The sequence below is a fragment of the Saimiri boliviensis genome, chromosome 12 (assembly GCF_048565385.1).
Source record: "Saimiri boliviensis isolate mSaiBol1 chromosome 12, mSaiBol1.pri, whole genome shotgun sequence".
NCBI lineage: Eukaryota > Metazoa > Chordata > Mammalia > Primates > Cebidae > Saimiri > Saimiri boliviensis.
Window position 1 is genome coordinate 26,387,311 of NC_133460.1, and position 15,084 is coordinate 26,402,394.

General features: G+C 48.7%; 1 protein-coding gene across 6 annotated transcripts in view; it reads right to left on the bottom strand.

Annotated features, from left to right (window-relative positions):
• Positions 1-15,084, bottom strand: part of WDFY4 (WDFY family member 4) — a 304,899-nt gene that overhangs the window by 16,770 nt on the left and 273,045 nt on the right. For all 6 annotated transcript variants that reach the window (XM_074382131.1, XM_074382129.1, XM_074382127.1 and 3 more), the window contains 3 exons: positions 8,624-8,777; positions 6,045-6,136; positions 1,794-2,006 (listed from right to left, as the gene is read on the bottom strand). In XM_074382131.1, coding sequence (XP_074238232.1) covers positions 1,794-2,006; positions 6,045-6,136; positions 8,624-8,777 — 459 coding nt within the window. The remainder of the gene's footprint in view (positions 1-1,793; positions 2,007-6,044; positions 6,137-8,623; positions 8,778-15,084) is intronic.

A 15,084-nucleotide genomic window follows, 5' to 3' on the forward strand; every position in this document is an offset into this window, starting at 1 on the left:
CATCCCAGACTCTACTCCTGCTGGGCTGCTCTTTCCAGCCAGCAGCACATTCCAGCAAGTCATCCACCAGGCACACGCTGGAGAGAGAAGAGGTGGGAGCTGGCCTGGGCTGTTGACATGGGCAAAGTTGGGGCTCAGGTTTGATGGGCAGCTGGGGTGGGCATGGGGTGTCTCAGAGAAACCTCAGCTCAGTTATAGTCCTGGATCAAATAAATGCTAACCTATTTAGAAAAGCTGGGTGTGTGATCAATGCAGGCAGAAATCAGAATGATGAGTTTTCAATGAGTGTTTAATAATGAACACTCTTCCTCTCTCAGGGTGACTGGGGCTAGTGGATACAGCCCCTGTTAGGAGCAGCATGGGGCATGGTGAGTGCTGCAATCTTGTCTTCAGACTGGGGCACGTGGGCATTCTCATTCTGATGGCTACTTTAGAAATACTTCTTAAAAGCTCATATGACACATCGCTGAGCGAAGTCAGATTCTGAAGTTGTGTGTACTCCATGACTACACTGACAGGAAAAGATCTATGCTGTGGACATGGGCTGTGGGTACATGAAGCAGGACATGGTTGGATGGTGGCGGCCACTACTTTGAATTATTTTCTTGCTTTGTATTATTATATATTTTTTAAATTCAAGAAATGAAACCATTTCTAGGCTAGCAGGCTTCTTTCCTAAAATTCTTTCTTTCCTACAAAGCCTCCCAGCAAACCCACATTGGGTGTGCCATCCAATCTCCGAGTCACTCTCACACTATCCTCAGATTCCCTTTACCTGGGAGCTGAGCAAACTTCAGTATGTCATGTGAGACCAGAGAGAAAGATGTTAGTTTTGCACTAACTGCAAAAGGAGCCCCCCCAGTCCCCATGGTTGCAAGTGGGAAGGCCGTTGCACAGGACGGTTCTGGAACTGGCTGGTTTTAGGCATTCATTTCCCAGCACGGTGGCTGACTGCCCAGGTTGTGACCCCAGTAGCGGGGCTATGCTTCTTATCCCAGATAGCCGCGCTCAGGAACAAAACATATTCACACAGAACGACAGTTGGAGGATTACCAGGGCTGGAATCAACTAAATAAGCACCTAACTTGTGCATTCATCAGTATTTCAACAGAATGCACAACCTCTTATTGCTAAGTGACTATCTTGACAGGAGACAGAGACAGCAGAGCAGAAGGCCCAGGTAAGACTTTGCAATTTCACCAGAGGCCCAGCAGGTAGAAGGCAGATGCTCTCACACCGGTGACAATATGGTGCAAGCTTTATACTTCTTAGATAGGACCAGAGCTTTACCTCTGTTCACTGCTAATAGTGTAATTCTAGGCAAGGTATTTATTTGGCCTCTCTGAGCCTCAGTTTCCTGGTTTATAAAATAATACCTTATACCCAGAGCTTAAGAGAGATTTCAATGACATAGTCACACTAATAACTAACATTTGTTAAGTGCTAGTTATATCTCAGGCACTTTCAAACACTTTTTATGTCTTAACTCATTGGATACAACAACCCTGTAGGGTAGATATGTACACAAGTAATTAGTTACCATGTATCTGTTGACTAAAAATCACACTAGTCACAGATAAACACAGCTTTCACCAGTTTCACTAATGATGTCATCATCTGCATCAACATCAGGTGGTAACTGAGGGTTAAGCCTGATATTGAAAGCACAGGAAGATGATGGGGGACCTTTTCACCTCTTCAGCCCTCTCCTTTACTCTTACCCCAGGAGAGAATGTCCTCACACTGCACACACTCTTTTGAGAAAGCAAGGCAAATGACAAAGCATGTTGTACCTGTTTGGGCACCTGTCCAAAGTTGCTGACAAATCCCAGGATGGTGCTCTTGATGAGGGGGTCAGCAATGCTGCTAAGGTCCATTCTGTCACCATAGAAGTAGGGGTGGAAGATATTAACAGCATCCACCGCGGCTGGCCCCTGCTGCTTGTACCCGAAAATAAGGTCTATCCAATGGTGGAGGTTGGCACTGACAAAGTCACTTTCCAGAGCCTGGAACAAAAACCCAAGAGCATTAAAACCGAGGCCACTCATGGACTCATGCACCCTCTGCACAGTTTGGAAGGGGCGCGTGCTTCAGGGTGCTGGCCCTGCACAGGGGAGATAATTGATGGGCCTCTGGGCAGTCTGAGCCAGCCACCTGAGGGCCACCCGAGTCCTGCCTCCAGCCAGCAGCAAACCAGATCTAACTGTTTCTACTACCCCAGCTCAACCACGTCATAAAACAAGCATGGTGTCCACAGTATCTATGAGGTTCAGGCCTGGGAAAGAGACATCTAAATGGAAGAGACCAGGCTGAAAATAAAGTCCTGGGGACTTGCTGAGATGTGACATGTGAAACAGGGAGGGCTGGATCTGACCAGAGAGAGCCAGGAGGCTGAGGCTAAGTGCAGTGATCAGGAGAGCGTGCTCTGGAGCACAGGGGGTGTGGGCGCTGCCATGTACACATTCCTTGACCTCTCTGTTCCTCGGTTTCTTTGTCTCTAAAATGGATAAAAATTGTACCTTTGTAGCAAGTTCATGTGAGAATTAGGTTGTGTCCATGGCTGACACACAGACAGCTCCAGGAGTTAGGTAATTACACTGAGCACATACGATGCCAGGCACCGGCTAGCAGTTTCACAGATGTTGTTTCCTCCCATGAACACTGCCCTTTGGTGGCAGGTATAATTAACCCATTTCTAGGGCAGGCTCATGTGTGGTTTTTGATCCCAACCCTCCAGCCCCCAATTTTTATCCTTCAGAACCCCACAAGGAATATCCAGCCTCACTGAGCAGATCCCACTTCACTCAGGTATTGGGAAATTCTGGATATGTGTGTGGGCATCCTTCTAAATCATCCCTGGCATGGAAATGAAAGAATCTGCTTCTGAGGTACAGCTTAGCCCCCCAGGAATGTGAACTTTCTTCACTAGGGCAGCTGTGTCCAGCTGGGGGCATGCAGCAGGCAAGGAGCATCTAGCCCATGCACCCACAGACCTCAGGAACATTCTGTCCATGCTCAGGCTCACTGTCCCCAGATGGGAGGACAGGAGACATTCTCAACTCAAACACGGAGCCTGGATCTGAGTTTACAACCTTTAAGTGAGAAGTAAACCTCGCCCTACTCAAGACCACAGCTCCCACTGGAAATCAGCAACATCTGCTCTTCATGAAAGGTAACATCCAACAGGAAACAGATTTTAGCATAAGAGCCAAGCATGCTAGATCCTTCATACCTACAGCCCAGATGGATGGCACTGGCTCAGATTGGGGGAACCCAGGTTGGCAATAATTCTTGTCAGGTGTCACATATGAGCAAGAGGAAGTATGTCCCAGTGTCTTGATGTCACAGTCTATCTGAGAGGTGGCACCTGCTTCTGCTGAATAGAGCCCAGAGCCCCAAGCTGTTCATTTGGGATTGTCTGGGCTCGCCTTATTGGTCCTCTGGGAGGACATGTAGACCCACATACCTGGACCTGGAGAAGCCAGGTCATCTGTGCTAAGTTAGCTTTTCTGAGGTCTATGATTAAAGTGGCTTTGGGGTCAAGAAGGCCACATTTGAGTCATGTCATATGAGGGGTAATGAAAGGTATGGCTCTCCCAAGCCTACCACCTGGCTTGCGGCATACCTCATGGCCTTTTGGAGATGTTTGCAGGAAAGCATTTGTTGGCGGTTGCCACAGAACCACTAAAGGCATAGTCAGGTGAGGGAAGGTCATAGGCCAGGACAGCTGACCCTTCTGCTGGCCCTTCTTCCTCCTTCTTGTTAACCAACATATATCCCAAGTCCTCAAGCTCTTCCCACACATTCCTCCACTTCCTTTCCTTAGATGAAGCCTGGCTTTCGCCAGGGCCGCCAGTTCCCCTGCAGCAAGTTCAAGTGGTGGCTACTTGCTGGGCATAACCCATGTGTCTGGGGCCAGGACATGAGGCCCATGTCACCTCAGTCCTTATTGCCACCTCCAGAGTATTGCTCCTCTGCCCTCTTGAAAAAAAGGACAAAACATCTGCTCCTCTGTGTTGCATGAGATCCAGCTCTATGCATTCCTCATCCCCACTGCTGTCTTCCAACAACTTCTCTCTGTTCTCCTCATTCATCAAAGGTGGTGATTCCTGGCCATGCCTTCCCTTCTTCTCCAAGATCTGCCATCATCCTCAGTGATTGCAATCTCTGGCCTCTCGGTTCCTGATGCTCCACGTCTCCAAAGACTTTTGCCTCCATTCCAACTAAAGTCACCATTCCCATGGCCACACCTTAAGTTAACCATGTTAAGTATTCATAACTGCCTCATTTTCTAAAGCACTCATTCAAACATCTACCTGGTGAAAGCCGCACCCTCACCTGGCTGGGTGTTTAAGTACTTCCTAAGACTCTTCTTCTACCTTGTCACAACCTCTAGTCCCCTTGTCCCTTTTCTACTCTACAGTATCTCAGGACTCACCTGTCTTCTGCTACATCTTTATCCAGCTTAGATGTAAAGGTCCATCATTCCAGTAACTCTTTGTTCAACTGAATAATGTGTAGCTCTATCTTTTATCAGATTAAGGCTGCTGCTACCTGCAGCTTACATTCATCTCTGGCCGGAGTACTCAAGACAGTGGGCTCTGGGAGGGATGATTCCCATCATTGAGTTTCCAGAGGCAAGAATAAAACAAGAACTTTCTCTTTGCAGAAAAGGACAGGAGAAGGCATAAGTCTGCTGTCACTAGTCAGACCTGCCACAGGTTATTTTTACTTTTTAGGTGTAATTTACATGCAATAAAACTTGCCGTTTTAAAATGCCCAGTTCAAAGTGTTCTGATAAATTGATGCAGTCATGTGACCATCACCACAGTCAAGACATAGAACATTTCCCTCAAAAAGTCCCCCTGTGTGTTCCTTTGGGGTCACGCTCCTACTTCAGACCTTAGGAACCACTAATTTGTTTTCTGTCCTTATTGTTTGCCTCTAAATGTCACATTTCATGTCTATATAAAATCCCATGGTATGTAGCTTTGGGTTATAGCTTCTTTCATGTAGGATAATGTATTAAAACTCATCCATGTTGTTCTGTGTAAACTGATGATTTAGTAAATCTGCTCCTTTTCACTGCTTATGTAAACTGATGATTTAGTAAATCTGCTCCTTTTCACTGCTTAGTAGTATTCCGTTGTGTGTGTGTGTACGTATCATTTGTTTAGCCGTTCACCAGCTGACATTTGAGTTTTGTTTTTGACTAGTTTGAATAAACCTGGTGAAGATTCATGCACAAGTTTTTGTGTGGACATGCTTTCACTTTTCTTGAGTAAATATCTACAAGTGAAACTGCTAGGTGATATGGTAAATGCACCTGCACATTTGTAAAAAAAAATTACCAAGTTTTTGTACAAAGTGGTTGTACCATTTTGCTTTTCCCGCCAAATATGTCTCAGGCATTCCAGTTGCTCTGAATTTTTGTCAGCTGTTGGTTTCATTAGTCTTTTAAATTTAAAACACTCTTGTGGGTGTGTTGTAGCAACTCATCTCATGATGGTTTTAATTTATTTCTCCCTGGTGACCAGTGGTGTTGAACATCTTTCATGTGCTTAAACAAACCTGGAAATTTGATTCAGCATGTGTCCTAAAATGACCTCTGATCTCTACCCATTTCCAGTTTTTTGGGTCATAAGCCAAGTTCTCGCCAGTCCTGGAAAATCTTTGGCCAGTGAGAGCCCCTGGGAGGCTCCAACCCCTCTCTGAGCTATACTGAGCAGTACGGCCCAGGTTGTGGACATGCTTGTAGGGTTGGCTGATGACACTGGCCTACCCTCCAGGGCACAATCTCACTTTCTTCAATGAAACTCTCACCAAGCTGGCATCAGGGCAGGGTCTAATGGAGCTCTTGAGACAGCCTAGAGCCCGTCTTTCCTTGCCAACCCAAGGCGTGGACCCCACCCCATCTTGGGGTTTTCCAGATATAAGCCTCACAGTGCTGGTCACTGGCCCTCCACTTGGACAGAAAGCCTCAGTGGAACTTGAGGGGATGCTGAAGTCCCCAGCAGGATACCAGAGGTCCTGGCCTGACTCACCTGTCTGTGCAGGCTGATGAATTTCTGAGGGTCCCCATCAGCCCAGGGAGGGAGTTGCACATCTCCTAGTGCAGTCCCGTCCTGCATGCAGCCTGCATGGGATGAGAAGTAGCAGAGATTTGGGTAACTGGGAACTCAGACCAGGCTAGGAACTAAAGATGTGAAATATGTGCTGTGCGGGACTGCTGATTTTGTGTAGGTCAGAACGTGAGTTATGTTGTCTGTGGACCACACTGCTTCCAACCTTCTCTGCTTGGAATGATACCTCAGCTTGGCCTCGAGACCTTGCCTCCTCCAGGAGGCCCTCCTTGCTTCCCAGGCGGTGCCAGTGCTTGCTTTGTAAGTTACCCAAAGTGATTTTGGCATTGTCATTGTGGTATGTCTTCCTCCCCACCCTTCCTTCTGGGTGCCTTTTACATGGCATTAAACAATCAGGAGATACAGTGATAAGAGACGCAAGCTGACACATTCTAAGCATCTGATTCTACGCCAGGAGCAAGGCTAGCCCCTGGGAATGCATCACCTCACTGAATCTTCATTCTAACTCGATAATTCATGCATTTTTATCTCCGTTTTTAAGGTGAGGAAAGCAAGATTTTAGACAGAGATTCTCCAGACAGTAGAAAAAGGAGGCTGGACTCGACCCAAGTCTCCCTCTTCCCCATTAGCTACCCAACCTTGCTCAAGTCACTTCACTTCTTTGAGATTCATCTTCCACCTGTAAAAATCAAGGTGATGACAGGAATGATCTCATAGGGCTGGTATATGGATTAAAGGAGAAAATAACACTCCACACGCTTAGAATGATGTCAGGTGTATGATGGTTGCTCCATAAACATGAGCTGCAGTCTTGCCTGACCCCTCCAGAGCCTGCAAGGAGCTTCTGGAGTAGGAGCTCCCCTGCTCTCTCTGGGCTACAGGGGCCTGGCCTGGCCCTTCTCATTACTCAGCTCAGCTCACCTGCCACCTCCTCAACAGCTTCTTCCTGAGGACCAGAGAAACCCAGGTCTTACTGAGTCATCCTCAAACCATTTTCCTACCTATTTTCCTCATAGGACTTCTCAGCATCCAGCAATGTTTCACTTACAATATAGATATTGTCTATATTTTCTGTTCCCTTTTTCCTATCCTCACTCAGAATGTAAACATATTCAGGATATGCCATCCCAGGAGACCCTCTAAATCCCCAGTGCTTAAAAAAAGGTCACTGTATACAGTGGGTGCTCAATAACCACTTATTCTCCTGACTTCCCTGAGGACATCTGCTCTCTTGGTCTCCATTCCTGGTAGGAGCTGTCATTTCTGCAGCTGAGCACATCATGCCTCCTGCAGAAGAGCTGGCTTTGTTTCCCAGACAGGGTGGGTGCTCTGGCCAGTGCTCTAACCCCAGGCTGGCCACCCACCTCCTCCTGTCTGCCACCTTCCCTGAGTGACTCCTGCTGTGGGACTCCTCACGCTTTGTGGGATCCATCCTTTGTTCAGTTCTTACCCCTAACTCATGTGAGGTGACTGATGATTTGAACACCGCCAAGGTCCCCAGGTTCCACAGATCAGACTCGCAGGGCCTGGCTCACTGTCTGGCATGCTCTACAGGGATGTGGGCTGCATATCTGTGGCTGAAAACCCCTGAATAAGGTTTTTCAGGGGCTAATCTCCCCTGTTCTCCCCCTGGGGCTGCATCTGGCCTGGCTCAGGCGCATGCCCTTCTGTGCTGTCTGGAGACGGAAGGAGAACACTGAGGAAGGGGGCTCTAGGGCCTGAGACATGCACTGGTGATGGCTCATCGTGTTCTCTGCAGATGATTCCCAGCCAGGCCAGCACCTACATCTGCCCACACCATGCCCAGGCTGTGACCTGTGCACCCACATCTGCCCACATCACCAGGCTGTGACCACACATCCCCTCTGCAAATTGCCCTGACTCAGCCTTGCAAGTGTTCTCAGTGGAGGCTCTGAGACGTACGCCCAGTCCTCAGGGGACCTGCCTACCGGGACCTCCTGCATTGTGTGTTCCACCTCTACAGCAGCAAGAAGCCCTGCTGCGTCCTGGAATGGGGCCTGCAGTTCTGGAATGAGGAGGAGCTGCCATAAGTGTCCAGCTAGCTGCCCTGGGATTCCACCCAGCAGCCGATCCCAGGAGACCCAGCATCTCTGGGTCCTGCCCTTAGAGTCCGCATGAATCCATTTGTGGGATATGGAAGAAATGGAGCCAGTGGGGATGGCAGGAATTTGTCCAAGGTCTTGAGGCAGCAGGGCAGTGCCAGACCTGGGCTACTCACAAGGGCCCCTGTTCTAGCCACCGCCTCACTGCTGGTGGAGGCCTGGGACTCTTGGAGGAAAGGTAATGGGTGGGGCGGTGGCTCAGCACTGTCCTGGCAGCCTGGGGCCAGTGCCCTTCTTCAGCAACTACCTTTCCTTCTGAGCGCTGTTGCCAGTGGAGACCTCACCTTAAGCGCATGGGTCCTGGGGTGGGCCTAGCAAAGGTCCGAATGATGTTGGTCATCAATCAAGGGCTGCGGGAAAGAGCACCCCAAAACCCCACAACCCCACTCACCCGGCCTCACCCAGACCTCCACTCACCAAACTCCATCCCGTTGCAGTTGGTTAAGAACTCGGGTAGGTAGAAGAACTCTGGGGTCAGCTCCCTGACATCACTCATGTTCTCTCTGGAGGCTGACTCCCACGTGCCCTTCACACTGTGGAACATTCTGTCTGCCACGTCGAAGCTTCCGCCCTGGGAGAAATGGAACCGACATGACCAGCTGCACTCACTGCACCCTCCCGCTGGCCAGGTTCTGTCCATTCCGCCTTGGAAGCACAGATTCCACTGTGAGCACTTCTCATTCACCTCTCCACACCCATGTACTCGTCAGCCCACGTGTGTGTGCTGCGGTCCTCCACCCACTGATTCCTTCATTACTCACTGGAACCTTGCTTCAGAGTTCCAAAGGAGAGTGCATGATCCATGGTAATCAACCCATGTTTCCCTGCCGTGGACATCTGAGACCAGACCAGAGACAGGAAAACCACATCTGAGCATTTCTGAGATTGCAGAGGGCCAGCTCTGAATTAGGCACTCAACACGAGGTAGTAAGAGTGCCAATGACTGCGACTCGGTTCCAGAGAGGCTCCCAGCCAAGTGCCACAGGCAGGAAATAAAGAATCAACCATAGGAGAAAGAAGTGGGTGAACATTCTATGTGGGAGGTCAGCAGAGGTTTCCTGGAGAGGTGCCCCCAGAAATGAGTCTGGAAGCCTGCTAACGGGGAAGATGGCAGGGTGTTCTGAGCAGAGGGCAAGGTTTGGGCGAGCACCAGGGATTGGAGGAGAGCAAGAAGCAGAGGGAGGAGGAAGGTGGGAGGAGAGCTCACTAGTTTGCTGGTGACATCCAACACATAGCACATGGCATTTGGTGGGGGAGAGAAGTGGGCAGGAAGGAGACTCTTGGACCAGGGTTCTTGGCTTCGATGAGAGAGAAAGGGTCTGAGGGTGGAGAGCTGGAGAAATTTCAGGGTTCAAAGTGCAGGCGGCTGGTCCACAAAGTACATGATGTCCGCAGCCTCTGCCAGGGCCGGCCCTGGTCCCAAGGCCCATGGCCACAGGTGGCCTGGTACAGCCCCACGCCTGGCTGTCAAGGTTGGGCCATGTAAGAATTCAGGTACATTCTTTCCCTAGATGCAGTGATTCCCTCATCTGAATTGTCAAACTCTTCAGCTGATGCTACCCTTATTCAACAGGTGGTCTTGGGGGTTGGGAGGAGGAAGAGAAGTGCCTCCCTCCATGTCCTAGTTGGAAAAATGAAGGTGTTGGGGGCAGAGGGACTCCAGGAGAGAGTTTCTGAAATTGGGCCTTGGGTCTACATAAGTTTAGCGATTCAATAGTTCACTTGTCCCATCAAGGCTGGGCCTTTGTATAACAAAAACCTGTCCTCCTTCTGCCATCGTCTGCAGAGTGCACATGTGGAACAAGGCACAGAGCCCAGGACAGCAGTGCCCCCTCTGTGCCCATCACTCCCTTCCCTGCTCAGAGGGCTGAGGGGCTCCATCTGCATTTACCCAAGGAAGCCTTGGGGGACAGCTGCAGGGGTGGATGGAGGTAAAGAAGGGCATGTCTGGTCCATGCTCAGATGATCTCTCCTAATTCTCACAGCAGTTGCATCAGCAAGGAATTAGTGTTTCCATTTTGCAGACCAGCAAACGGAGGCTCCTCAAAGTGCACTGATTTTCCCGAGGCAGTGAATGGCAGAACTGGGGCAAACCCATGGGTGCAACTCCACAGGGCATGCTTTGCTCCTTGACAGTTTCCTGAGGGAATTCCTGGATCTGGGACAAACTTGATCCACTGTGTAGGCCAGGGCGGGACTCAGCTCTATCTGAGAAGGGGGAATCTACCACATACCCAAGGCAGCCAGACCTGGAGAGCCTGAAAGTCACGATCTGGCTGGTCTATTTACTGAGTCAGACTTGATCAAATGAGATCTGTGGGTTGTTCCCCACACAGGGACAGGGACACTGACTCAACCAAACACAGTGCATGGGCGGCTTTAAACATGTGGCTTTTCCCCAAGATTGCTTTGCTCTCGGCTGAAATTAAGGAATGACATCCAGCATCAAATTTGAATCGAAATGGAAATAAAATGGGGGCGGGGTGTTGAAATAAATCTTCACCTAATGAGTCACTCATTGAAATGTATTAGGAGCATTGTGTATTTAATCTGCAGGCAGAACCTTGCATCTGTAGGAGATTGATGCCTTCTCCTAGTCCCGTTTCCCTTTTGCAGCTTTTATGAGTGCAGATGGTAGTCTCCTGAGAAACAATATGATTTGGTAATAAAAAGATTACCTGTATTAAATAAAAATAATATATACATACGAAATATTGTTAGTGCTACAAATCTGGTTAAAGATATTACCACAAAGAAAAATGTTATTTTTTTCACAGCTGTCTAATGCATTTTAGCAAAAGTAATATCTTTAAAACTTAAGCCTGTATTATTTATAAAGGAAGCAATAACTGATTTTCCTATTTCCTATATTAATAAATGTATTTGCATACATTTGTTTCAAAATTAATGGGTTTTCTCACTTCTGCAACACAAAAGAAAACACCAAATTCCCTAGAAGCAAAAGTGGAATTGCTTTGTTACTTGTATTATAAGTCTGTGGGTTGATGTAAACTCTGGTGGCTGCCAGTGAGGAGTTCCAGCTAGGACTGAATTCTCAGAAAGAAAGGGAGGAAAAAAGAAAGAAAAGGGAAAAATGGAGCAAGAAGGTACAAGGCAGGGAGTCCCAGTTAAGGTTTACAGAGTGCCTATCTAAGGAAAGTCCAGACCCAAATGAAAGAAAACAGCACAATTAAGTCTAGAACTTGAAAGGGGACGAAGTGATCAAAGAGAATTTCTGAAGCAAGAGCTACGCTGGAATTGTTCTGCAACAAATCCTGCCTGTATCCCAGTGAACTGTAAAAAATAAATATTGCGATTGCCAACAAAAGAACAACTTCTTATTGGCAGAAGGTTTTCCCATGTGACATCTGGGCCAGAAGACAAAGGAGCCAGCCAAGCCTAGAGGGTTCTGAAGCAAAAGGCTACAGTTGTTAGATTTTGTGCTTAGTTAAGACGTTGCTCACATGTAATGATGCAGGAGCATTTTGAATACTGAAGAGCTCAGAAACAACATAATCCTATGTGCCACTTCTCAAGTAAAATCCTTCAGGAGGTGCTAAATATTGCTAAGAGATGAAGTGAAATTGAAGGCAAAATAGTAGGAAAAGAAGTGGCTAGCAAGGACTATTGCTGGACTGAACCGAGTTAAAATCAGGGGACGGTCTATAATTATGGTATGATGGTGAAAGCTGCAAAGCCCAAAAAAATGTTCTATAGTAAAGGAAGTACTCCTTTCATGTAAGGACACAACATCTATGTGCACCATTGTCTCTGGATGAGCATTTTAATGACTATTAGACATTCTTAAACCCCTCTCCAATGTAGCTTCAATTCTTGACCCACATTCACAAGAAATTCAGTAATATTGTGGAGGACACCTAGATGTGCAGATATTTTTATAATACATGCTAGAAAGTCTGTTCTTCCTTCCTGATGACACTGATCCAAATCGACCTGCTGCCACATCTGGCTATGGGATTAGCTTTATCAGTGGGCTGACAACCCACTCTCACTGCAGGTATTCTTTCCGGTATTTAAGAGTACCCATGAAAATGATTCACTTACAGGACGCTGTTGACATATCAGGTGATCTAACCTGCTGTGTTTAGCCCATCAAAGAGGCAATGTGCAATGGTGGAAAGCACACTGGCTTCAGAAGCAGGCAGGCTTGGGCAGGAATTTCAGTGCCCCTTACTTGCAGGATGAACTCCAGTGAGTTGCTTAATCTCTTTCACCTCCCATGCCCTTGTCTGCGAACCTTGGATGATTGCTGTTGGTGTGAAGGCAAGTGTGTGTGTGTGTGTGTGTGTGTGTGTGTGTGTGTGTGTGAGAGAGAGAGAGAGAGAGAGAGAGAGAGAGAGAGAGAGAGCAAGACATACCTTATGCGGTACAGTAGGCACATAGAAAGAGGTGCCAAATGAACCCAGTCCCTACATCCTTTTCCCTGCCCAGACTAGGAACTGGGGAGCAATCCTGGGCTTGGGCCCCAATCTCAGCGTGCATGGGGAAGACAACCAGGGGCTCTAAAGGAGAAGGGGATAGAAGTTATAGAAGGTAGGAGGTGGGGGAAGTGAGGAGAGGCAGGATCCTCCAGTGCTAGGGACACGGGTAGGAAGGTGGGGAATCTGAAGGACTGTGGGATGACAACAGGAAGCAGCGCCTGCACTGTCAGGGCAGCTTTCAGCAGCAACAGCCTCAGAAGCAATGGGGCAAAAGTGTGAGGGGAAAAGACAGCTGGACCCAGCACTCTCTGAGCCTCTGCAAGAAAGAGCCAGGCCCTGACACGGTACTGAATCAGCTAAAGGCATAGGACCCGCATGGCACTGGGAAGCCCACACACTGGTCCAGCTGCCTCTTGGTCTTGCTCTCATGGAGGATGGGATGACCTCAGAGTAGCCATTAGCTTTCCTTCCTGTAGGCTGTGGCTCTTTTCTAAATGAGTGAACCCACCTAGCCTTGCTGCAACCACTCTGCCTGCATTAGGAGGAGGGGTGGGCACGTAGGGGACACTCAGTTCAGCCAGACAGGCTCATGCTGCATCTCCTTCAGTCCTCACCACCCACCCAGCCAGGAGTTATTTTAAAGAATGAAGAAACTGAGGCTCAGTTGTTCAATAATGCCAATTAGAAAGTTCCAGAGCCTGGAGTTTATCCCAGGTCTGTCTGTCTCTATTGCATGTGCTTTGTCAATACTCATCCTAAGTATGTATGATAAAAACTACACAGCATTGGAGATCCTGAATGGTTCTCCTCAAGTCAGTTTGGGCCTTTACAGACCCCATGTCCTCACGCTGTAATCAGAGGGAGGCTGGAGGTTTCTGTGTCCAGCCCTGCAGCCCTGGCTATGTCGGGTGGTCTGGCCCTGCGTGAGGCTCTGGGTACCAGGAGATGGGCTGCTTGCCTCAGAGGCAGGGGCTGAGCTGCAGGCAGCAAGTGAAGAGGCAGGCATAGTCCACTGGGGTGTGAGCACAGACACAGATGCTTCAGCTTCCTCACCTTCCCTGGCACACACTCCACCAGGACTCCCGGCACTGACCCCGCCAGGACCTCCCAAGTCAATAGCCAGGACAAGCCAAGTGCCACCCCACGGTTCTCCGTTCTCTCTGCAGTTAGCATCTGTCTTATACAAAAACCAGCCATCTCGCCTCAGGTGGTTCGGAAAACCCTTCCCCACTGCTGGTAACAGCTGACTTCACATGGGCTGTGACTTAATTAACACAGCACTTTATTTCTGTTTCTTATTAAATGCAGCAGCAGCCACTGCTGCTGTGTCTTCGCTGGATGCCGGATGCCTTGCCGTGCCCCACTCGGCTGGGCCTGATCTCAGGCCTGAGAGCAACTGGTACTTTTACTGGGACAGAAACAGGTGCTTGGGCTGGGACTGCAGCAGGGGCCTGACCTCCTGGTGACTCAACTCTCTAGAGGCTCACAGACACTCGCTTTAGGCGGGCAAGACTCCTAAACACTACGGCATTTTCCAACCTCGGCAACAAAGTAAGACACCATCTTTACAGAATATGTGTGAGTTTTTTGTTTCTTTTTTTTTTGGCCAATAATGGTGGTGCACCTCTATAGTCTTAGCTACTCGGGGGGCCGAAGCAGGAAAATTGCTCAAGCCTTGGAGTTCCAGGCTGCTCTGAACTATGATTATGCCACTGTACTCTAGCCTGGGTGACAGAGCAAGACCCTGTCTCAAAAACAAATGAACAAAGGAACTACGGCACCATGGGCTGCTGCTGGGGGAGACAAGCCCTCTGCCCTAGCCATCAGCCGTTCACACACCTCCAAGAAAGTGGGGAAAACAGAACACACAGCTGACCCGTGCCTCGTCACACTGCCTGCAGGTGCCACCGGCTCAGATCACACAGCATATACATATACCATATTTTCTGGATTGTAAAAATCTATCATTGTAATAACAGACTTGAGACAGAAAAATAAAAACAAGCACATCAAGGATCTAAGTGTGAATCAATTCTAAGACCAGCTCAAACTTAAGAACATTTAAACATGAAAGCAGTAAAACACTTCTTATACCCAGGGCTCAGAATGTACTGGACTGCTGTAGGAGATGTCTGTGCTGTCCAGTCTTTGTACGGTGCAGGGTGAACGGGCCGCAGGGCCCAGAGAATGCCATGCCTGCCTCCCTGCAAGCCAGCAGACCACACAGGCATACAGTACGTGACAGCAAAGGTGCTCCGTGACAGAGCTGTTGTGCTGCCTGTCACTCTGCACTGGGGGCACCGGGGCCATGCCGCACACACATGCAGCTGGCACATTGCATTCCTGTTGCAGTGCCGGGTGACCGCCTACGTATCACACTGTACGCATGTGTGCCTGTGTGTGATGCTGTACGAGGGACTCCCCACTGTTCTACTG